This window comes from Danaus plexippus, assembly GCF_018135715.1.
Source record: "Danaus plexippus chromosome 9 unlocalized genomic scaffold, MEX_DaPlex mxdp_26, whole genome shotgun sequence".
In the NCBI taxonomy this organism is placed as follows: domain Eukaryota; kingdom Metazoa; phylum Arthropoda; class Insecta; order Lepidoptera; family Nymphalidae; genus Danaus; species Danaus plexippus.
Window position 1 is genome coordinate 316,995 of NW_026869848.1, and position 22,720 is coordinate 339,714.

At 42.6% G+C, this 22,720-nt stretch overlaps 4 protein-coding genes across 5 annotated transcripts in view; 2 read left to right on the plus strand and 2 right to left on the minus strand.

Moving 5' to 3' along the window:
- LOC116767552 (uncharacterized) overlaps positions 1-1,339 on the plus strand; it is a 30,543-nt gene extending 29,204 nt beyond the window's left edge. Inside the window, exon 11 of the mRNA XM_032657926.2 lies at positions 4-1,339. Within this exon, the coding sequence (XP_032513817.2) occupies positions 4-1,206 (1,203 nt within the window). The 3' untranslated portion in view covers positions 1,207-1,339. The remainder of the gene's footprint in view (positions 1-3) is intronic.
- LOC116767553 (uncharacterized) lies at positions 1,331-6,688 on the minus strand. 2 transcript variants are annotated; one of them, XM_032657927.2, is made up of 9 exons: positions 6,099-6,688; positions 5,583-5,815; positions 5,351-5,454; positions 5,017-5,170; positions 4,766-4,936; positions 4,094-4,695; positions 3,744-4,023; positions 2,481-2,649; positions 1,331-2,034 (listed from the first exon to the last, which is right to left on the minus strand). In XM_032657927.2, exons 1-9 carry the CDS (start codon positions 6,305-6,307, stop codon positions 2,001-2,003), a joined length of 1,956 nt encoding a protein of 651 aa, XP_032513818.2. In that variant the 5' UTR covers positions 6,308-6,688; the 3' UTR covers positions 1,331-2,000. The 2 variants fall into 2 exon arrangements, with proteins under 2 accessions (XP_032513818.2, XP_061383473.1); XM_061527489.1 differs by having other exon boundaries at positions 5,583-5,895; positions 6,099-6,239.
- A 211-nt stretch (positions 6,689-6,899) lies between these two features.
- Positions 6,900-14,092, plus strand: LOC116767554 (E3 ubiquitin-protein ligase RNF185-like). The gene is made up of 4 exons (XM_032657928.2): positions 6,900-7,295; positions 7,446-7,584; positions 10,209-10,362; positions 12,973-14,092. Exons 1-4 carry the CDS (start codon positions 7,141-7,143, stop codon positions 13,068-13,070), a joined length of 546 nt encoding a protein of 181 aa, XP_032513819.1. The 5' UTR covers positions 6,900-7,140; the 3' UTR covers positions 13,071-14,092.
- A 3,709-nt stretch (positions 14,093-17,801) lies between these two features.
- LOC116767560 (pre-mRNA-processing factor 19) lies at positions 17,802-21,197 on the minus strand. The gene is made up of 8 exons (XM_061527487.1): positions 21,042-21,197; positions 20,666-20,815; positions 20,067-20,200; positions 19,588-19,728; positions 19,221-19,397; positions 18,903-19,144; positions 18,618-18,762; positions 17,802-18,546 (listed from the first exon to the last, which is right to left on the minus strand). The coding sequence occupies exons 1-8, from the start codon at positions 21,058-21,060 to the stop codon at positions 18,061-18,063; spliced, it is 1,494 nt and encodes a 497-aa protein (XP_061383471.1). The 5' UTR covers positions 21,061-21,197; the 3' UTR covers positions 17,802-18,060.
- Positions 21,198-22,720: the final 1,523 nt, after the last annotated feature.

Genomic DNA, 22,720 nt, shown 5'->3' on the forward strand with positions numbered 1-22,720 from the left:
CAGCTCCAACCAGTAAGCAGTGCCGACAGCTGTATCACTGTCAACAAAACGAAGAGAAATGTTACCAACATCAACATCACCTCGGAGCCGGCGACCAAACAGACTCCAAAATCTGAGGTGCAGGTGTTCCAAAAGGGACCCGACATCACGGCCATAGTCGCTAAGTTACCAGGACTGGACGGGGCCGAGTCGAGCAATCTGCCCGTGGTGAGGCCGAGATCTAACGCGTCGGGAGCCTCCTCGAGACTGGCGACCTCTCCCCGGACCTCCCCGGCCCCCAACAGGCGGGCCCACAGCTCACACAGCCTGGAGCACCGCGCGGGCCGGCTGCGACATTCCCTCTCACATCACTGCATCCACGACTACAGCGCGGAGACCGACGCCGCCATCAGAATGATAGAGAGGAACCAGAGACATATGGAGAGGCAGAGGATCGACACCGAGAAATACAATAGAACGAAGCGGGAGGATCGGTTGAGGTCCGACAGCGACCTGGACGTCCAGGGAAAGGAGAACACCAGGAACGACATAAAGAAGGCGGCGGAGAGAATAGAACAGAGCATCAAGAAGACGAACTGGGCCGAGAGGAAGACGCTGTCCATCATAGAGCAGCTGAAGAGATCACAGCGGATGCGCAAAATGAAGAAAAACGAAAGTTCCGAGAACATCCAAGTGGAGAAGGAGCGGCATCACTCCTACAGCAGGATAGACGGGAAGGTGCTGGAGAACGCGCACAAGTCGAGCCGGAGGACGGCCAAGGGGCAGTCCCGGAGCGCCAAGTCGTCGGAGTTCGAGTCCGAGTGCTCCGACTACCCCAGCGGGGACGTGTTCAGCAACTCGCCGCGGCTGGCCGCCACCGACTACGACGAGAACAGTTCCAGGACGACTCGCTACCTCAAGATAGACGACCTCCGGGAAGACTGCAAGTCCAGACCGACGCCCCCCAGGAAGCCGCTGAGACTGTCACTGCACAAGGCGAAAAGCGCCCACTCGCTCGTCAACGGCAGCGAGTCGGAGGCGAGCAGGCCGCCGTCCGAGGCGCAGAACGGAGACGCCGCGTCACACTGCAAGAGGCCCGTGAAGCGCTCGCACGCCGCGGACAAACACACCAGGGAGAGGCTTCGGGACCCGCGAGCCACGCCGAGGCCTGCTCGACGGACCGGGCCCGCCCCGCCCGCCGACAGGCTGTACTCGGACAAGTGGTGACGTGGTGACGTGGACACGAGGCGGGCGCCGGAGCCGTGTGTATAGACGTGTACATATTAGTTAAGTGCACCCACCGCTGAATACTCACTCGTGATTTATATATTTATTGATAAAATAAAAAACATTTCCAGGAGTTAACTTTTTTATTCCAAATATTAATAATAAGGGCGAGGCGGCGTCCCCGGCGGGGCCTGCGGGGCCGTCCCCGCGCGCGGCGCACGGCTCGGGCCAATATCAATGTAACAAAACAAATAACGACGCTCATATTTACAACAAAACATTCCAACATTCCGTTACACACATCACAAGCCCGGCGCGGGTCCGGCGGGCTGCGGTCCCCCGGGCCCCGCTGTCATTCTTCCTCGGCGATGCCCCAGCTGCCGCAGGTCCCAGCGGATGTCGTCAGCCGCTCTCTAGTGATACGGCACAGCGCCACACTCTCTAACTCTTACACATAACGTTATTTGGCGTTTCCTCTCGAGGCTCCTCGCCTCACACTGGACTTACATATTCTCAGACCCAATTTAAAACATAAGTAATAATGATAAGTGAACACTAGCTTCATACAGTCGGCTCTATGAATGAAATACATCGAAGTCTCCTAGCTCACACTTAGTCCTAATGCAAAAGACAGTACAGATTGTGGTTTAGTGTTCGTCACAGGAGTGGCGAGTGACGTCACAGCTACGTCCGGTCGGGATCCTCCATGTTAAGTTCAGACTTCGACAACTCCCATACACTTCCGTCCTCTCGATACAAATCATAATGATACAGGTGTCAGTCCGCGGCCGCGCTTAGAATTCGAAGCACCGTCCCAGGTTCACGTACCTGGAAGTGAGGAGGTCGGTAGGTCAGTGGTCAGTGCTACCGGGAATGACGGCCATGCGGGCACCTAATGTGTACAACGTCAGATATGTCTATCTCCCTACGGAGAAAAATTATTTAGTGTTTTGTTTTGAAAAAATTACTAATGATATTATAACAGGGTTTCAAAAGTGTAGACCATCTAACGTGTGGCTCCTGTAGCTGGGGACCTTCTAACTCTGTGAGGCGAGAGTTCCTCACGCAGACATTTCACGTCTCATTAGAGAACGCCTCTCCACGTCATGAGAGTGTGGAGCCTCGAGCTGGAGTATGAAAATGTATAAGATAGAGGACAGAGACGCTGTCGTGATGTGTGTGTGTGCATGCGTGTGTATATGTGTGCGTACGTGTGTGTGTGAGTGTGCGCGTGTGTGTGTGTGTGTGTGTGTGTATAAAGAGTGAGGGTGTACTTCTTGAGCGCGTGCGGCAGCGGCAGCTCGCGCACGGCCTGCTTCATGAGCAGCGAGAGGCGCACTCGGCGCGCGTCTCCTCCGCGAGCCTCGCGCTGTCTGCGGCGCTCCGTGTGGGCGCGCTCCTCGGGACCCGGAGACCAGCTGCGGCTGTCCACGGCACTGCTCCCTGATCAGGCAGACGACATTCAGGACACTTTACACTATGGACGGAGGCGGACCGCGTAGTGTTACCGAGGGACGGAGATCTCATAGTCATTCAATATGTACCCGTATGTGTCTATACTAGTGTCAGCAAGCTGCAGAGCTTGTTTGAACGCGCTCATCTCAGGACCTAATTATCCGATTTGAGAAATTCTTTCAATGTCGGATAGTTCATCTACCGAGGAAGGCTATAGGCTACATTTTATTTTCCATAAATGTTGATTCATAAAAAAAACAATGCTACTTTGTAACCAAAGGTGTAAAATTGAAAACCTATTTCTGTGTGCGCCGCAGACTCTATTGACAATACAACAAAATATTAGCATGTTTGGTCACAGCATCCGCCGCGTTCAACTAACAGTATACATCGGCTCAAGAAGAAACTCCGTTAACTGTGTATCGTAGTATTAAGCCTGGTCCTGATCAGCCTGATGTCATCGAGGTCTTATGTTGAAGTTAATGTACCTTTTGTTTTATATATTTAGTGTTTAGAAGTCATCGCGAGTAAAAGACGATGAGGATTGGTTCCTTATAATGAATCCTCTGCCGGAGAGTTTCGTCGACTCAACACACCGGATATCGACCTTTAGTATTTCTTTGTGAATCAACTTGTGGTTGAGATCATCAAACCACTTAAATTCAATTAAACCCTTAGGAAAGCGTCCCCACTAATATTATAAATGCCAAAGCAACCGCCTTTCTGTCTGTTGCGTTTTGACGCCTTAACCGCTAAACCGATTTTGATGAATTTTGGTATGGAGACAGATGGAACCATGGAAAAACTTTTATCAAATCATCCCAATTTCCAGGTGTAACTTAGTCGCCCTCTACACCGACCTGGTCACCGTGACAAAATTCCGGTGGTTTTGAAGACTTAACGCCTGGCGACAAGATACAGGTCGGGATCTCACCAGGTCGATATGATGATGATACTTTTAAGAATACCCCGTCAAGGGGTACTCGGGTATACCCCTTGACGGGGTATTTGGCTGGTTCACTGGCGCCCGACCACACACGATAGAATCCTTCATGCCTGCCAGTGCAATGCATGAGCCGTACCTCCGGCGACGGGGCTGTCGGAGCGCTCCGAGTCGTCGCTCTTGGTCTTGTCGGGCGAGGAGCTGCTGGGCGTGTCTCCGATGCCGCTGTCCAGCTTCTGTCTCTTGGGCTTGTTCTTGAGGGTGTCGTCGTCGCTGTGCTCGGGCCTCCCCAGCCGGTCCCCGGCGGCGTCCAGCTCGTCGTTCTCCGAGTCCCACTCCATGTCCGACGTCTGCCCCAGGTCGATCTCCACCACCGAGGGCACGCCGGGCAGGTCGCGCCTGGGTCCGGTCACGGTGTCCTGTAACAACACGTCTTGTAACGATTCTAACATGTTCTATCGCTAGCGTCGCGCCATGTTTAATCCTCACCGTTTTCTGGTGGTCGTCGAGGACGGTCTCCTTCTTGGTCATTTCCTTGGTATTCTTCAGCACGTCGGCCATGGAGCCTAACCCCTGTGAAGTGGAGGTCGAGGGTTTAGCGTCTCGTCTCTTTCGCAAAAAATCTGGCATGGCGTCGTCGGGCGGGGAATCGTCCTTGGAGTCCGAGCCCTGCCTCGGCCGGCGACGCAGACTGTGACTGTGGCTCTCTCTCTGCCTACTATCCGATCTCTTGGTGGGCCTGCGATGAGGTCTCGGCGGGGAGTCGTCGAGGTCGCTCGTGTCTCCTTTCATATTTGGTTTGTCGTCGGAGTCCGAGGTGGGTAAGTCGACGTTCTTCGACTCGTCGGCCGCGTTCTCCCCTGGAGCCCCCTCTGCAGACTCTTCCGAGTTCTCGTCATGGTTCGTCTCGGGCTCGTCTCCATCCTGATCGTCCTCGTCGTGTTCGTCGTCATCGGTCCCGGAGTCGACGCGGTCGAACCGCAGCGCCCCGGCCACCCTGTTCTGTCCCATACTGATCACGAGACTCAGCAGCGCGTTCATTTCGTTAGCTCCGCTCTCGTTGTCCAGGTCGTGGAGCACGTTCAGGCCCTCTGTGGAACAGATCGTGCATTATTAAAGGAAGATATGGTTGATGTGACTTATGAGGATGACTGTACCGACCGACGGAGCCGCCGGGCTCGATTGGAATGCAGATGCGTCGTGGACAGGCGGACGGCGGAGGAGGGCGCGGTGACAGGCGGAGCTCGGGGTGTCGCCGCAGCACTCCGCCACGCATCGCGGACCGGATCACCGCGCGGGACAGTAGCTGGAGGCGCACGGGCCGCAACTCGTCTGAACGCAAGAGTTTTCACTATGAGTTAAACTCTATGAGGTTCCATCCTGTGAGTCACCCAGCCTGGCTTCTGTCATACCTAGTTTGACGAGCTGGGTGGCTTCCTCGGCGGTGGGTACCCTCAGTGTGGCGAAGGACACGTTGAGCAAACATCGCGACACCCACTCGTTCTCACCCAGTCGTCGCACCTGGACTAGGGTGTCGTTGAGCGGCATCACCAGCAGCCCCCCCACCTGCGCTCCCATTCATGTATAATCATAGCAATAAACTATATTCTGTCTGGAATATTTATTCTGCTGTATGCTCTACACTCTATACAATCAAAATAAATGACTACAGATCTAAACCGATTTTTTCATTTATCATGTGTGCATGTGTCTGTGTAGTTATAATGTTTGCTTAGCAATTCAAACCTTTATTAGTTGTTTAAAGTACATCTCGTACTGAGCAGGACAGGCGGCACCGCAGTACACACGATCATATCCAACAGCGGGTGGGCTCAAACATAGACCGTTCCCTTTAATACACAAATTACTGCAGCTAAAGCATTTATAGTGTTAAAAGTAAGACTGCTCATTACAGGTAAATTTAAATATCTTATCTTTTCAAAACATTCCTGAACAAAAAATAAAGAGATGTATTTACCATGGTAGTACTTGGGCTCACAGAAATCAAACTCATCCAAGGTTGGTGAGTTTTCAATGAACTGTCCAATCTTCTTGGTGGCGTACTCCACAACAGCGGGATGGACCTCCACACCGTGACTGATTCCCGAAGTGCCGAGGATCAAGCCCACCAAGCTACTGAGGTAGCCTGTCCCCGAACCAATGTTCAAGAAGGACAAGCCCGGTCTCAGCTCTAACCCCTCCATCACCTCACTATTGGGTAATGGAATTCACTCAGATATAGAATTACGATATTCCAAGTCTAAGTGTGGGGTCAGTCCCCTGGATAGCCCCTGGGTCCAAAAAAATCAAGAAAGTGATACTTGATGGTCTTTAAACACATAAGCTGGTTGTCCAGACATTGAGTTGAACACATTACATTCATATAAAGAGAAACATAAATAAAAAAGATAAGTTACAAAACTCAATAACACATTGGCAATAAGATTCTTACAATGAATGCAGCATTAAAACAGGAAAAACAAATTGAACATACCTATAAATACAAGGCGAAGATAGATGCAAGGGCCCATTTTTCCAAGCCAAATCCTTGTAGGCTTGATCCCGAGCCTCTGGTGTCATGTAGTCGGCCCTGTCCAGTGCTCGAAACACCATCTCTATTTGCCTGGTGCGGATATAGTTACCGCTCATCAAATTATCTATAAGTTCATTGTTATCTCGACCGGAGCTAACTGCACCACCCATATTGCTCGATTTCTTTGCAACAGACCTAACAGCTATATAACACTGATCTTAACAAATAGATTTCATGACGTCACAGTTGTTTTTCAACATTGCATATCAGCAGTCACCATTTTTAAAACTAAAATATTATGCCTATGAACTAAATATCTAACTTTATGATCTACAACTCATTTAGCAACGATACTAGTTAATCGAACACGTTTCGATATTCAGAACTATACTTATAAGTTATATTCACATTTCTGGAACAGTTTTATATCTATTATAGCTATAATCGAAAATTGCTTGGTAACATTGATATCAAAGAGCTAAGAATATGTCCAAGAGCTATATGATAAACCTATCGATAAAAACCACAGAGACAAAAAAATGGAGTGATTGAAAAAACTAGGAATTAAAAATAAACATCCTAAATACTATGTTATCAGAAAAACTGTATTAATCTTTTATTTTAATAATTGCGACATAGACTCTGATTCTCATAGTCTGCACTCTACACAACATTACGTGGCTATCATGATAATTTGATAATAACGTCTACTTTATGGTACCCAAATGAAATTGACAGGTCACACAATTTTAATCACAAATCACAATTAAAATAGCAATCTGAGTTTGGAGACATTCATTGTGAATAGATTTTACTACATTAATACCACTTAGTTATTTATATATCTGTCTTTCAAACGTTCTAAATTATTTGATTAATAAGTTATTCTCAAGTGACAAGTTATTGAAATCACAGTTAAAGTTACGAAGTGAAGTGCTCGCAAAAAGTGAAAAAGATGTTTTTGTGACGTAATATCAAAAAGTGTTATTTATCGGATAAAAGAATGGCCGAAACGAGTGAAGCCAAAGCTAGCGCCTCCGCTCCCGGCGGAGACGCTGGTGGAGAAGAGGACAAACGAGACGAGAGGATGTTAGAATGCAACATCTGCCTTGATACAGCACGAGATGCAGTCGTCAGTATGTGTGGACATCTATTCTGGTAATAATTTTAGTATTATTCAGCCTACAATACACATTATCCCAATTTGTTATATCTAAATGATCTCTAAAAAATGTAATGCTGATGTAATATTTGTTCAGTCAATACTTGAAAAGTATGATATAAATTGGGCATCTTTATTTATTTTAGTTGGCCATGCTTGCACCAGTGGCTGGAAACGAGGCCAAGTAGACAAGTTTGTCCAGTATGCAAGGCAGCTATTAGTAGAGAGAAGGTTATTCCACTGTATGGTCGAGGCAACACTAAACAAGAGGATCCCAGAAATAAGGTCAGTGCTCCAATGAATAGTGTTACTTGTGAAATAAGTAAGTTTTAAAAATCAACCTCTATGCTCCTACTTATTGGAATGCAAAAGGTATATGCTTGAATTTCTTCAACTAATTCGTTTGAATGTCCATAACATTTTGATAATAATGATATGTGTTGGATATTTTTTGTGTTAAAAAATGTTTTGGAGTTATTTCCCATTTTGCATGTGAATGGAACTCTCTATGTTTAGGCAGATGTTGTTTCAGACACCGCTTCAATCTTGTCTATTAATTGTTATTAACTTTTCACACCGTCCTGACCTCTTCTTGCTATGTTCCTTTTTCACACTTATTTTACACAACAAGTAAAACTTTACATTTATGTAACTTGTGTATTTGTCAGTGTAAAAAGCTAAAACAAAGTTGGTGTTAAGTAAGTTCTGGGTATTCTTCTCTCAAACATACATCCATTTAAAATTCACTTAATATACATAACTTTAAGGATATTTCTGTTACTTCCTTGCTTTAAATACATTGATGATAATGTGCTGTTGGGTTCTCGAGCATTGTGTGTATGTTTGGAGCAATGACACCAATAAAAAACTAAACAAGTATCATGGAATGCTGAGAAGTTTTGTCTCTTGAACAAGTCCATTGCTTTGGGAACAGTTTTGAACTTTACGAAAACCTATTGTGTATACAAATATAATTAAATGCTGTATATTTGCCACAATCTATTCAGTCAAATTTTGTATAGCCTATTATCCATTTTAATTATAAAATGATATTGTACATAGCTCTCAATCTGCCATATTGTTGTAGATGAGTGTAGGCCTTATTTAACGTCACTAATGACGCATTCCGATAGTGGATGTTTGTCCGCCATTTTGACAACTATATTCTTATGTCACTATACAATTATGATAAATAACATTTCAGGCGGCAATCGGAATGTGACGTTTAATTTTCAAGTTAAAACCGTTTCGTATTGCTCAAACAATGAAAACACAAGTTAAATATTCAATAATACATTGTGTTTATCGCGTACATTAAAAATTGACACTTCATTAGCATTGTAAATTGTCCATGAAATCTGCATAACATTATGCAGACTTTTTTTTTTATTTTCGTCGTAACAGACACGACACATTTGAGGATAAAAAACACTTAATTTAAATCGAAGTCATATAAGATGTCACCTGTTGGTTGTTTTGAAACTTCTTCATTTATAAGTTTTACGTCAAGTTCTGTGAATGTATGCTGTAAGTATTTTTCGATACTTTACGGTTGGTAACATGTTTTTAAGTCCTAATTTACAATCTGTCTGTGTATAACTTGTTATTCTTTTATTTATTTGTACAAAACAACTGTTTAATTGTCTGATAATAGATTGCTTCAAGGACACTATATATAAACCAAGAAAAGCAGAGTTTCAAGAAAAAGTACTATCAAAATTATCTGTAGGTAAAAAAAAAATCTATAGCAATCGGGTTATTGAAAAATGTTACTTCATAATATAATTTTTTATACATATTCCATATTTATTGTAAATAATATTGATAACTGATGGAAAAAAATTAAAATAAAGCAATTTTAAATAATGTACGTATTTAATGTCACTTGATTCTGATCGCCTCAGTGTTTGTCGTGTGGTGTGTGACGTCATAATGTTTAAGTGTCTCACAGACACTACGCGACCCACAGTTTTACACAATACGTAATGTTAAACAATGTTAAGTTTTTTAAATTCCCAGTGAATTTTGTCAACAACAAGGGACATAAAACAACTATTGTAGTAATGCGTAATTTAAGTGAGGTTTAGTTCGTTGGATAATGATTTATTATTTTAAATCGAAGCAATGTATTTATAGGGTTCAATTCTAAAGGCGCGTTGTTACTACAAGTTCATGTAAAGTTGTGAATCCGTCGGTTCAGTCTTTCTTATATGTCACACCTTCTCTTCTTATTTAAAACGTATGATAATTATAAAAGCCGAATCAATTGACATAACACGAGTTGCACGCTACTGGCAACCTTGTTCATGTATCACTTTATTAACTAGTGCGTCTTAAAGTCTAAATACCAAAACGATACAAAGAGCACTCAACAGTGGTACACGGATTTATGATTTATTTCTTTAAATATATATATTTTCAGTGCTACTTCTTGCTTGAGATATTGATTTGGAGTTTAGCAAAAAAATTATTTATGGTATTCTATTCATCCAGTTTATTACAAAAATAATGAATGATTACTCTATTTATATAAAAAACTTAGCAGCAGTATTTCTTTCAAACTTTTGTCATATATTTTTCCATATATTGACTCCAATAACATTATATCTCATATTCACTACAGTCCCAAATCGTGTGTCAGCTATGAACAACACAGGTAGGAACGTACGTTGTGACGTCACACACACTAAACTACTGGCGCCAACTAGAGAGTGGAGACGCATCTTCGGTGCTTTAAAAATATTTTTTTACTGTCATATAATTTAAAATAATGAAAAAAAGTAATCACTTTTATTATAAAAACTCTTTTCACTAAAATCCAGTCACGGTATTGCGGTAAGACAACGCCTAGCACTTTCCTATATTTTCTTCATACATCGAGGATATCATGAATATGTTCGTGTGGCCAGGTGCCCCCCCGGCCGGCCGGCCAGCGCACGGAGCCGGAGACCAGCAGCGGCTTCCCGGGCTTCGGGTTCGGCGAAGGCTTCCACATGTCCTTCGGCATCGGCGTTTTCCCCTTCACCTCCACATTCAACTTCGGGGACCCGAGGCCCAGCGCCGGTGAGAGACATCCCTTACTTAGATTCAATCAGGCCTAAAGAAGGTCCATGTCGTGTCTGTCTGTTTAAATACTAAATTCATGAAAAGCATATTTTCAATTAGTTTTTTATAGTGACGGACAAGTTACAGCCGACAGAGATGTCATCGATGTTGTTTCTTGTAAGTTTGAAAATATAACTCGGACAGTATATTACAAGGAAGTGTATTCAATACATCGTGTTGTAACGATCTCCTTTAAGAACAAAACGGCCGCTCGCACTGACATGTAATATTATCGTCACGGGCGTCACGTCTCTCCTCGACGCTCAGAGCTCTGGTATCACGAGATAAGACTTTAACGGATCACAGTCACTTTGACGGAATTCATTAAAGTTTACAATTTATTTAAATACGAGAAATTCGTTAAAACTTAAACCTCATCGTGGTATGTGTATAATACCCGTTTGTTTAATAATTCAACTATGGAAGCGTTCCTTTTCAAGAAAAAACTAAAAATAATTGATATTTCATTTTTATTTAAATAATAATAATTGCACTGGCTCGAAGAGTGTAGGAATATGTCTTCTTTTTAAACGAGAGTCTTAGAAAATAAATTTCCACGTCTCTCGTTCAAAGGCACGTTATTACTGTAAGGTGCGAAGTTTTATGAATGAAAAACTGCGAACGCTCTGTAGGCAGTGTCCTTACACACCTTGGCTGAGGATGCCTACTGGTTCTCATGTTAAGCGTTCAAAGGTGACATTCAACGAAGGACAGAAATATGTCGTGCGAGATGACGAGGTCGGACCCTCGTGTCTTGTGCTGGGAGAGTATGCCGTTGAGTGATTACTATGATGAGGAGAGACATCGTCGTATAGTGCGTGAGGTGTAAGCTGAGCCTTGCATTTGTGTGAGTGTAGGTGTGATGTCACCTTGTCCGCGCCACGTGTTTGTCTAGGTTTGCACCGGTTCACGCTGCTCTCACTCCGCCCCGCACCTTCCGCACCTCGCCCTCAGCACCGGTAGCAGCGTGACGTCACTTGGTACATAATATTCAGTTTTTGTGTTCTATTCATTCCTGAAATGAATTCTAACACAAATAACCGAAGCGCACTTAAACCTTTTAATAACCGAGTAAAAGGAATTTTGTGTAATTTAAATACTTATTTTAAAGACATTAATGACATCAAAATATAAGTTAGTCTATTTTTCTTCACATTATATTCACAGCTCGCCTTCCACAAGCTTTGCTTATTATATTTTTAATTATGAAAGTTTTTTGTCTGACGCTACTGTTACTTTCACTCACACAACTGCAAATCTCAGCGTAAACCTCGCGGACTACAGCACGCTACCAGGATATATACGACAACATTGAAATGAAATTAATATTTTTGGCATTACTACGCGTATTTTATGTGACATTCACATCTCGCCTGCCCGTGATGACGGTTGCTGCAAAGTATGTAGTTTTTAAAAATAATAAAATACGCATAGTGATCCGAAAAATAATAGTCTTAGATCTCATTATTTGACAACAATATCTTACAATGTGTGGGTTTAAGGACATGTCAAGGAATCTGAATATCTCAAAATGGTTGTGGTCAATCTTATTTCTCAGTCGTCAGGCCGTGGCTGCTGAAATTTTATTTAAACACATTCATATAAATAGTGGTCAAAAGCGAGAAGGTGATCTCGCCACGTCCTCGATGACGGTTGGAAACGATACCTGTGAGGCAAATACAGTACAGACACTTAGACACTTGGTGTTTGACACGATCTGCGTTTCAGTAAAGTTTAAAGAAACGGTTTCAATACACATGTCATCAGCGACGTGTGATGCTGCGCGTGATGCTTGTTAATATAACAAAGGCGGACGGAGTCGCGGGCATCAGCTTGTGTAGAACAGAACATTAATGTTTGTCATAAAACTACACAAGGCCGGACCGCGGACTGAAAGTTGATTGAGCGTCGAATGCCGTCTGTTGATACAGAGTCGAGTCTCGTTATAAAATATAAGTATTCAGGTTATATATATAACGCTACTAGTTAATTCCATGTATAACTTACCATTATATCTAGCGAATATTTATGTATTAAATACTGGTAACGCTCCGTGTGCAGTGTGACATGCACACTTGTGATAAGGGCAACTAAACTCCGTGAACAGATCTGACCACGATGTCTCTTATAGCTGATATAATGTCGAGAACCTCGAAGGACGAGGATAACTAAATGATACTTACATAGATTGAATATTAATAAACTATCGTTCCCGGAGTCCTCGTCGTGCGAGTCAAGGCGTCAAGGTCTCTCCGCGTTCGGAAACTTGTCCATAATGTACACTTCCTTAGATAATCTCTTCCCGACTAAGTTCTAGCCTAAGTTACTTCTAATGGCTGTGTAATGATTACCCGGGAGTGAAAGTCTCGCATAAAACGGTTCAGCCGTTCCAGAGATCAACTAAACAAACATTTAAAATAATACATTTGCGATGTCGGTGTCGCATAAAGTGACACACGCGTTTCAGTTAATTTGAAATTATAAACCGACGCTTCAGGTTAACTTATTATTATATATAAGGTATAGGCGTCGGTCTCCGTGTAATGTGCCGTGTCCGTGTGTCCCCAGCGCCGCGCGGCACAGCTCAGTACGAGGAGGAGCAGTTCCTGTCCAAGATCTTCCTGTGGGTGGCGATCCTGTTCGTGCTGTGGCTGATATTCGCGTGACCTCCGCCGACCAGCGCGCGCCCCGCCCCCCGCACCCTCACACCCCGCACACCCCTCCTCTTGGACCGATCATCCATAGACGGACCATCCACGCCGGCGCTGCTGGCGGCTCTGCGGTGACGTCATCACACACACAGACACACACTCACACACCCGTGTCTCGTCGCTTGATAGCTATGTTTCCCGTAAGGTTCCCAGAGGAGCGGCCATCAACCAGTGGTATAGTTTTGTTCTTGTATTACAGCCGATCTCGCGCAGCCTCCTTGTTTATAAAACAGATTAATATTATAGATATATTTTTTTACGACAAAATTTTGTCCCGTTTAAAGAAACATTCCTCACAGTCCGCGGACACGTATACAGTAGATTAAGGAACGGATGCCGGCGGGCGGAGTCAGGGGTCTGTAGTAGTTATTATAAATTGTGAGTGGCGATGTTTAGGGCCGGAGATAATAGGTGAGGAGACTAGAGATAAGTGCTTTAACGCTACACACACGGACACGACCGGCGGCGGTAGGTCCACGACCCACGACCTCACGGGCCATCCGTGATGTGAAATCTTGTATAACATAGGTACTATAGGTTAGATCTACAGAAAATTAACGTGAAGTAACGAGTAAGTCTAGCGTGAGGTGCGCTCAGAGTAGCGGCAACCCGACCTCTGCCCTGTGACCTCGCCACTAGCTCGCATCGCACTAAACACAGTCCGGCATTTCATTCACCGTCTCGTGATGTTCGTGAATGAGACCGAACTGTCCGCGTCCCCTGACGCGACGGACACCAGCGGCGAGGTCTCGGGACAGTGGCCGGTGAGACTCGACCCCCGACATCCCGATACACACATGCATGTCGGATGGGTTGGCCTCAGGTCGGTGGCCGCCGGTCGCGGCTCGGACGCCTCCCCTTCTATAGTTTTATCGTCCTCGTTGTCTGTCGGTAGTTCTCTAACAATATTCCTGTATCATAAGAGTATGTAAATAATCTTCAAGTTTTATGTAAATTATTAAATGCTATGAAAGGTCGTGTCGTGTTTATTGAACCTGCTCCTTCCCTCTCACTCCCTCGCCGTAACGAGTGAGCGAGACGGAACTACTACTCCTTACCCCATCCTTAACCTATAGACTTTAATAATTCAAATAGCGTGCAATAAACTTATTAAAATGAGCCGCACTAATTATAATACACTATAAGACTGAAACATTGTAAGTTGGTTAAGTCAACATTGACGTATCTACCTGTATTTGCAAAGTATGAATACTGGCTTCAGCCATTTTACACATTACTGTAACGCTGAACATTGAAAAACAAAAGTGAAACTATCTCGAACAACATCCGTACTCCAAGCGGTTACAACACGGTGAAGTCAACAGTTGAGAACTCCTCCCTCTTTGAAGTCGGTTAGAAACTAGCATAAGATACTGCTTATCATATTACCTACCTGCGAGCGACACCCCGGCCGACAGTGCTCCGGCCGATCCAGACCTGATGTAACAGACGGACAAACATTCTGAAAATACTCATTTTCGATATAGATGTGTATAAAGTAAATACGAATATAGGTTTGATGAAAAGATGTTAATTTGAAAATACAAACGGACGCTTGGATCTCATTTATTTAGTTTATTGTTCTGGCGTCAAACAGCCCGGCGCACTCCTGGAGCAGAGGCTGACCTCGCGCTGTTACTCTGGTTTCTTTGAATGTTTATCATTTATCAAAAACACCTGAAACTATAATCAGCTTTTTATATAATAAGGCCTTCATCCGTGCAAAGACGTGCACAGCATATTCTGCCAGTGTCGTGTAGATGTAATCAGCTTTATGAACTCTATTTTTTTTTGACATTTGACAGTTTCTTTAAATCTTTGACAGATCATAAATAAAGATCATAATATATTTTTATTACTCAAATTGCAAAATGATATTAAATATGATCCATAACACCTATTCAGATTATATTTTTGATTTGCATTGAATGACAAAATTAAGTATTTATTATTCAAATAAAATGTCGCCCGCGGCAGGGGCGTACACAGAGATTTGGGGTAGAGTAAGCAGAATATGTGATTGAAGAAAAAATTACCAATTTTCAATGAGGTCAACCACACGGCCAGGATGATGATCATCTGGTGTTTGCTAGCTACTGGTCCAACTGTACTAAGAAAACGTTTGGTCTCAGACTCTCGTACAAAAGCTTTGAGAGAATAAGATTAAGTACCGGAGCTGAACACTAAACATACGACGCGAGTGTTTTGTTTTAATAAGCTCTATATATATAGTAAAATTCCTCTAAAACATAGATAATATTTCCAATGTTTTAGAGGAATTTTATATATGTTACAGGATTTAGATCAGAACTAACATCTATATAATTTCTAAATCTATAAAAAACCTCTGAGGCACGAAAGTACCGCCTTAAAACGATTAAGAGTTGTTCATGACCGTTTTATGAGAATTATTTAAATCGGAATATCCAGTGGAGATTCAAACATTCTTATTATAATTTGAAAACAAACAAGGAAAACAAAGTAACTTATTTATATGAACACAACTTGCTAGCTAATTATAGCAATCATAATACTTTTATTAAAACGAGTAACATTAGCTTTTTTTAGTTAAATCTAAACTGGCCACACACCTCTCCTTTGTAATAATTTTAATTTTGTCATCAAACGAAAACTCATCAATTCATTTCCTTAAATACACGTTACCATTTACCGGTACAAGGCTCACAGCTATAATTTTCCATAATTTGTTGATAAATCCACTAATCAGCTAACTAAAACTTATTCACGAGCGCTTAGAAAGACAATAATAATATAATATATTTGAACGGTATACTGACATTAAAAAGTCCCTTATAAAATTTATTTTGACAATCACTCATTTTCTATGACGTTTTAAACGAGTAGGGTTAAGGAAGCAGGGTTTCTCGAACACTAACACATGCATAGTTTTTGGACACACATCCAAATGTTTCCGGCATACAACACGGGATTTGTAGATCGTCCTTGAGATCATTGAGCACCGAGTGGTTGTGCATACGGCCGCTCTGGCTGGGAGGCGGCGCTAGCCGCTAGCAACGGCCGGTCGAAGATGTTAGTTTTGAAGTTGATAGATGGCATTTTTAACAATTTTACCAAATCGTTAATCAAATGACTTATTAAATATGGTTGTAAACATTCGTATTCCGTAATGTATGGTTAAAAGTATGTAAGTAAAAATTAAACAACGTAGGTTTAGTCGTTGTATGGGTATGGTAAGCAAAGCTTTTTAGCATATATGATGTGTAGGAAACGGTCCCGCGGAGCTTTACCCTGTTGGTCTCAGTTTCCAGTTATGGAACAATTTGTTTTCAAGACATCTTGCGGCAAATAATTACTTTACTATCACTGTTTATGGACACAACTTTGGTTACGTCTTATTTTAAATGGACAGAGAACTATTTTACTGTGACACAATTTGATTTACTTTGTGTTTTTGATATGAATAAAAGAATTAATGTAAGGAGAAACCGATAAATTCCTATGTGGTGATAGAAACTGTTTTGTACCTGTTTTCAGTTTTTAAAAGTCTTTAAATTCAGCCTTTGAGTGTTTAAGTAAGTAGGAATAGCTATTGTTTAGCTGTCTACGTCTTAATATCTTTTAAATATCATTTATTTTGTCATCGGTCTAGTTAACATAGTTTTTGTAATAAACACATTTGAAACGGGCGAAAACTCTAAGATAAGGACAAAAATTCAAAGAATAGAATACATCATAAATCTTACTAAAACACACAGAATAGTAAAAATGTCGAGAAATAATAATATAGAGAAAGATTTAGTCGCCTGGCCATAGTAGGCACTATGTATCTTCGGACATCATTGGTCTAAATGAGATAAAGTAAGTAATATGTTGTATCTAGTATGGAATTGAAAAATATTGGAAACAGTACAGGGAGTCACTATAAGACAATTACTTGCTACAATACAACTAGAGACCGATCACTAAACATATTCCGTAAACTATAGGCCTCATGTCATGTCCTGTATGTGAGGTTGAACTGATCGAGTCCTTACAAACGATATTATGAAGCCCTAGACTTTAATGAAGGTTTTGTTGTAAAAAGTTCATTGAAAGCGAGACCTGCAGCCTGGAGTGTCATCAGTTTAATATATTGTGTGTTCATCCGAACACACTCGTATAACTCTCACCTTTATTTTAGGACAAATTTTCCACATAATCGATATCGCCTACATACGCCACCTAGACATCCAAGGCTAAAAGTTACATTAATACTGAAGTGGAGCCTGAGAAACCCACAAGAAAATTTAAATCAGGTACATGATAAAATTGAGCAGTGGAACCTGACGCAGTCATATATTACTACAGTGCAAATAAACTCGAAGGCAGCAGAAGCGCGTCCTGACCCTGGACCTGCGAGGACTTAAAAGGGTGACAAGTAAAATGTTTATATAAAAATCTCCCAAGATATTGTCTCCAGTGTTTTATGACAGAAATACGCCATGGCAGATCCTCTCCATCCACCAGGACGTCTCCCTCCTTACACCCACTTATAGGCCGCCGACCAGCTCCAGTGATGTATTGCTCTGAGTCCACACAACACTACCCTGTCGTGAACCTCACAACTTGTTAGTCTAGACTCTAGACCTGTATAACTAACTTCCAAATATTCAAATTCAGCAAAAATTAATCCGAGATCTCGTAGAAAATAATAATATTTTATGTATTTTTTTTTTATATTTATTGAAAAAATATACAGAACATGGTAAATATGTCATTGTAACGAGGATCGTTTTTTTTAATTCAATCAAACACTAGTTTAATTAGAGAAATTACATGTTTAGACAAATCACTTGTCCGGTGTCAATGTGCGCCATGACCTACACGAGATGTGCGTCACTCAGGGCGTGGGGGGACGCCGTCCGGGGAGACAAACAAAAACTCTATGCTATGAATGAAAGAATCCGTCCGAGAGACGCGAGCATCACTGCAGGCCGTATATCTTGAGCGTGCGGTCCATGGAGGTGGAGGCGAGGTAGGCGGCGTCGCGGCCGAAGCGCAGGCCGGTGGCGGCGGCCGTGTGGTCGGCCAGCACGCGCAGCTCCTGCCACTGGCGGCACAGGAACACGCGCACGTCCGAGCCCGCCACGCCCAGGTACGTGCCGCTCTGGTCGAAGCGCAGCTCGCGGATCACGTAGCCCTCGTCCAGCTGGATGCTCTTGAAGTTCTTCAGCTTGCGCAGGTCCCACAGCTTGACGCACGCGTCCTCGGCCGCCGTGGCCAGGTAGTAGCCGTTCTCGGAGAAGGAGATGGATGTGACGGGTCCCACGTGCCCAGGGAAGTTGGCCACGTTGCTCTGCTCCTTGAGGTCCCAGATCTTCACCTGCGAGTTCTCCGTGCCGGTGCCGAAGATCAGACCGTCGGGGTGGAACTGCGCCGTCGTGAGGCTCACTCCGGACGCGTCGCTCACCTTCGCGCGTAGGACAGTATATTAGGTAACTTTCAATAGGGTTTAAATTTAGTACACACCGTCGCCCTCACCTTAGTGAGCAGCTGGCCAGTGCGTATGTCGGAGAAGGCCCAGTGCTGGTCGGTGGAGGTGGACAGCACATAGTCCCCGGTGGGGTGAAGAGACAGGCCTGTGACTGGACCCTCGTGAGACCGCAGCAGCACCGTCGTCTGCGACCTGGGGAGACGTCCATATTACGACGACTTATACTATAACTTGACAACTCGGAACTTTAGAAATTGTATTTCTTTATCAACTGATCCTTGACAGTACGTGTTGTGAATTCAAGCAATGTTATATGTATGTATGAGTCTCACGTGGGCACGTTCCACACTCGGATGGTGTGGTCGGGCGAGGCGGTGATGACGGTGTCCTCGTCGGGGTGGTAGATGACGCGCGTCACCTTCTTGGTGTGTCCCTTGAGGATGGCCACCACCTGCTCCGTGTCCTTGTTGAAGACGGTGGCGTTGCGGTCGTTGCCTCCCGTCAGTATGCGGCTGTGGTCTGACGGGTTGATGTCCAGGGCCAGGATCCCGGGCACGCTCGCCGAGTGGAGACCCTACATGAGAACAACAGACATGCCTTTCACTTCTTCTCTATAAAGATTTCTGGCTATTTATTTATATAGCACTAACGGGATGTGAGGCGAGCGTGACGAAGGACCGTATGGTGTCGGGTCCGACGAGTCCCTCAGGAACCGTGCGGCCGCGGCGCTTGCGTTCCTGTGTGAGGGCGGTGGCGCGGTCCTGGAGACGAGACACCACCTCCGGAGACATACCCACAGCCGCTGCGCCCGCCGCCGCAGCCTCCACCTGGAACAAGAAGATTACACTATATTATCGTTGGAATTAATTATCACATTGACAAACGAATAGTGTGTCTGTTTCCAGATCCCCGACCAAAGAGATACTTTCAACTATATTAATGAAAAAAATTAAATTGTGCTGTGGACCATGCAACTTATAATAATGATCTGATGTATGTAGCATGTAGAGTACATACTTGACTAGCCGGCTGCGGCGCGGCGAGGCCGGCCTGAGGTTTGAGCGTGGCGAGCGCCTCGCGGGCCGCCGTCACCTCCTTGGTGAGGCGGGCGATGACGCGGCAGGCGGCGTCGTGCTGGTACAGGGCGTGACTCAACTCCTGGGACGACACCACGTTACATTAGCACTTGTTGAAGATATTATGATTTTTAAATATGACAAGAAGTTTTTTAACTTTAAGAAACTTATTAATGCCGTGGTTGACTTGATTTTAATGTACTTGTCTGTTACTAACAAAATATTACTCAAACAACAATAATTAGCTCGAGTACATTGTTTTGAATATTATAATTTATAAATTTCATTGGAGTCGAGCTACATTTGTTGACAGCCACAAATAATAGTCCAAAAGCCACAACCATAATGTATGGGTAATGTATATAGTATATTATAAGGTATTGTCATGGGATTCCTTCATTCTGAGAAGACGAGTGTCACCTGTCGGGCCGTCTGTAGTTGTTGTCTCTGAGTGAAGGTGTGCAGCATGAGTGCATCCCACTCGTCCTGCATACTCTTGAGTGTAGCGGGAATAGATGTAGCACTTGGGGGCTTAGGTTTCACTATGGCTGGAGCTGAAATGCAGGGTGGAGGCTATTGATACAAATATATTCAATACAAGATAAACTGATATCTAGATGAGGTTTTGCATTTCCAATAAAGTAACTTCTTATCTCACTACAGGTTATGATGAGAAGCATTATATTTTCAGATATTACAGTTTTAACCTTCAATTAAATTTACATATCACTTTTGTATAGTGAGCACATACTGAATGAAGTAAGACTTGATTAGGACCAGAGCAGGGACTGCGGGGGTGATTAACATCATCCACCCTTCATCATGTCTAGTGTAAAGCATCCTCCCTTACAGCTTATGATAGTTCTGAATATGACTTTTCAATATCATTCCTAAGCTCCCATATATCCCTTGAACTCCAAATAAATATTTATCATTTGCAAATATTTACATACTAGTTTAATAAACTCAAAACCGGTAACAGTGCCTTCAATATTTGTATGTAATTTTCATCAACTTACTCTTTATTTCAATCAAGTCTTCCACTCTCAGCTCTTTACCGCTAATAGGGTCTACCCCATTTTCAATAATATACTTCTCTATTATTCTCTTTTCGAAGACTGATCCTGACGAAGGGGAGACGACGGGAACCTCTGGCACTTCATTAGATACTGAAATTAGGTTAGGAATAAGGATTTCAAATTCATAGTCATTAATACATCGTAGTTTTTAAATGTACGGTATTTATAGACACGAACTTATTAATATTTCCAATTACTTTTCTTTGTCAACAACTAAAACGATCTACAATTGTAGGTGGACAAATAACCGGTGTGTTGCAACGCACTTTTATCATCGGGTATTGCATTTCTAATAAATAAAGCGTGTAATACATACTTGCACAATAAAGAGCCATTTTTATTATAATATAATCTTTAGTTTATTAAATGAATTCACTAAAATCACATTAAGAATTATTAAAAACAATTCCCTCCAAGCTCTGAATTGTGAAATAGTCTTGTCAAAAGTCAAACTACAAACATGCAAAGCGTCAAAACTATAGTCACAGAATATACAATCAGAAATAAATAGAAGGTAAGAGTGAAATACGTTATATATTATTCTTAAGAATATATAAATAAAAAAGTTTTATATCTTTTTCTACATACTGGTTGCAATTTCAAAATAAATTTTAAGAGAATATTTTAATTCATATTTTTAAATATAATGCCGGCCACACACGTCACTTGTTACTTGTGTAAGTCAGGACTTAACGTGTGTAGGGAAAAATTGCGCAAGAAGTTCAATTGATGTAGTTTTGCCATTGTTTTGATTGACTTGTGACACGGTGCATTGTCTTGCTGGAACCAATTTTTTTTCTTTGCAATATGCGGTCGTTTCTTTGCAATTTCTTCCTTGAAACGCTCCAATAACGCTAATAATATTCACTGTTAATGGTATTTCCTTTTCAAGATAGTCGATGAATATTACGCCACGCACATTTAAAATACCGAGGCCATAACCTACCTAACCGATTGTTGTGCCTTTGGGAGCTTTGGAGGAAATTCACCAGTTTCTGTCCACTCAGATGACGATCGTTTTGACTCTGGAGTGAAGTCATGGATCCATATTTTATCCATCGTCAACATATCGACGTAAAAAAACGCGGCACCCACTTTGAAAAGAGCTTTCTCATAGTCAAATGCTCATACAATATAAAGCCAACACGTTATTTTGATATCTTTACGATGTCAACTAACTCACGCAACATCACTTTCCAATATAGAAAATATAAAAAAAATTAACAAAACGATTTTGTGGATTTTTTTATATTTTCTGGTGTTACCGCCTCATTTGGACGTCGAATGCGTTCTGCATTATCGATGTCTCTACGACCACGTTTGAAGGCACTAACCAACACTTTATTGTTGTTCCTGATGAAGTCCCTATAACACTTTTCGAGCCATTGTTTTCCTTGAACGGTATTTTTTCCCATCAAGAAGCAGTGTAAAATTAAGCACGAAATTGTTTTTGATCCATTGTTTTGAAAATAAACCAAAGTAGCTTCACTCTTAGCACAATAATTCACAAACTAATGAATAGAATATCATTAAATTTTAACAGGTGTCTTTTGAAGATTAGTATTAAGTGAAATGAACTTGCAAACTGCAATACCCTAGTCTAGTAGTGGTGCATCTTCATTGCATTTCGTCTTTCTGTGATTTTTTTTTGAAAGTACCTATATAATATTGGCAGAAAACTGCCTCCTAGCTCCTTAATGTACCCATCACTATTTGAACTAACTTACAGAGCAACGTCAGCCTCTGCATTTTGAACGAAGTTGGTTTTTATATCTAGCCATGTGACGTTTTGGTAATTTATCACCTTCTGCAACTTACTGACGGCAGCTGACGAGGCCGCGGAGAAAAAAGATGTTAAATATCAACAGATTAAACTTATCTGTTAAATAGTAAGACCAACATAACTCTCTTTATCGTCTGCACATAAACAGTAGGCATGGCCCATCTTTTAACAAATGATTTAATTAATGATTCTTTACTAATGGAGAGAGCCAT

What these genes read in the sequence shown, in the direction of transcription:
- LOC116767553 (XM_032657927.2), bottom strand. Translation starts at nt 6,307, where the DNA reads ATGGGTGGTGCAGTTAGCTCCGGTCGAGATAACAATGAACTTATAGAT. An exon ending in TCTTCGCCTTGTATTTATAG is followed by an intron (nt 5,816 to 6,098) that starts GTATGTTCAATT and finishes ATTACCCAATAG; the next exon opens with TGAGGTGATGGAGGGGTTAG. An exon ending in CGACAGCCCCGTCGCCGGAG is followed by an intron (nt 2,650 to 3,743) that starts GTACGGCTCATG and finishes CTGCCTGATCAG; the next exon opens with GGAGCAGTGCCGTGGACAGC.
- LOC116767554 (XM_032657928.2), top strand. Translation starts at nt 7,141, where the DNA reads ATGGCCGAAACGAGTGAAGCCAAAGCTAGCGCCTCCGCTCCCGGCGGA. An exon ending in AAGAGGATCCCAGAAATAAG is followed by an intron (nt 7,585 to 10,208) that starts GTCAGTGCTCCA and finishes TCGTGTGGCCAG; the next exon opens with GTGCCCCCCCGGCCGGCCGG. An exon ending in GGACCCGAGGCCCAGCGCCG is followed by an intron (nt 10,363 to 12,972) that starts GTGAGAGACATC and finishes GTGTGTCCCCAG; the next exon opens with CGCCGCGCGGCACAGCTCAG.
- LOC116767560 (XM_061527487.1), bottom strand. An exon ending in TCACGCTCGCCTCACATCCC is followed by an intron (nt 19,145 to 19,220) that starts GTTAGTGCTATA and finishes GTTCTCATGTAG; the next exon opens with GGTCTCCACTCGGCGAGCGT. An exon ending in CTGGCCAGCTGCTCACTAAG is followed by an intron (nt 18,547 to 18,617) that starts GTGAGGGCGACG and finishes CTACGCGCGAAG; the next exon opens with GTGAGCGACGCGTCCGGAGT.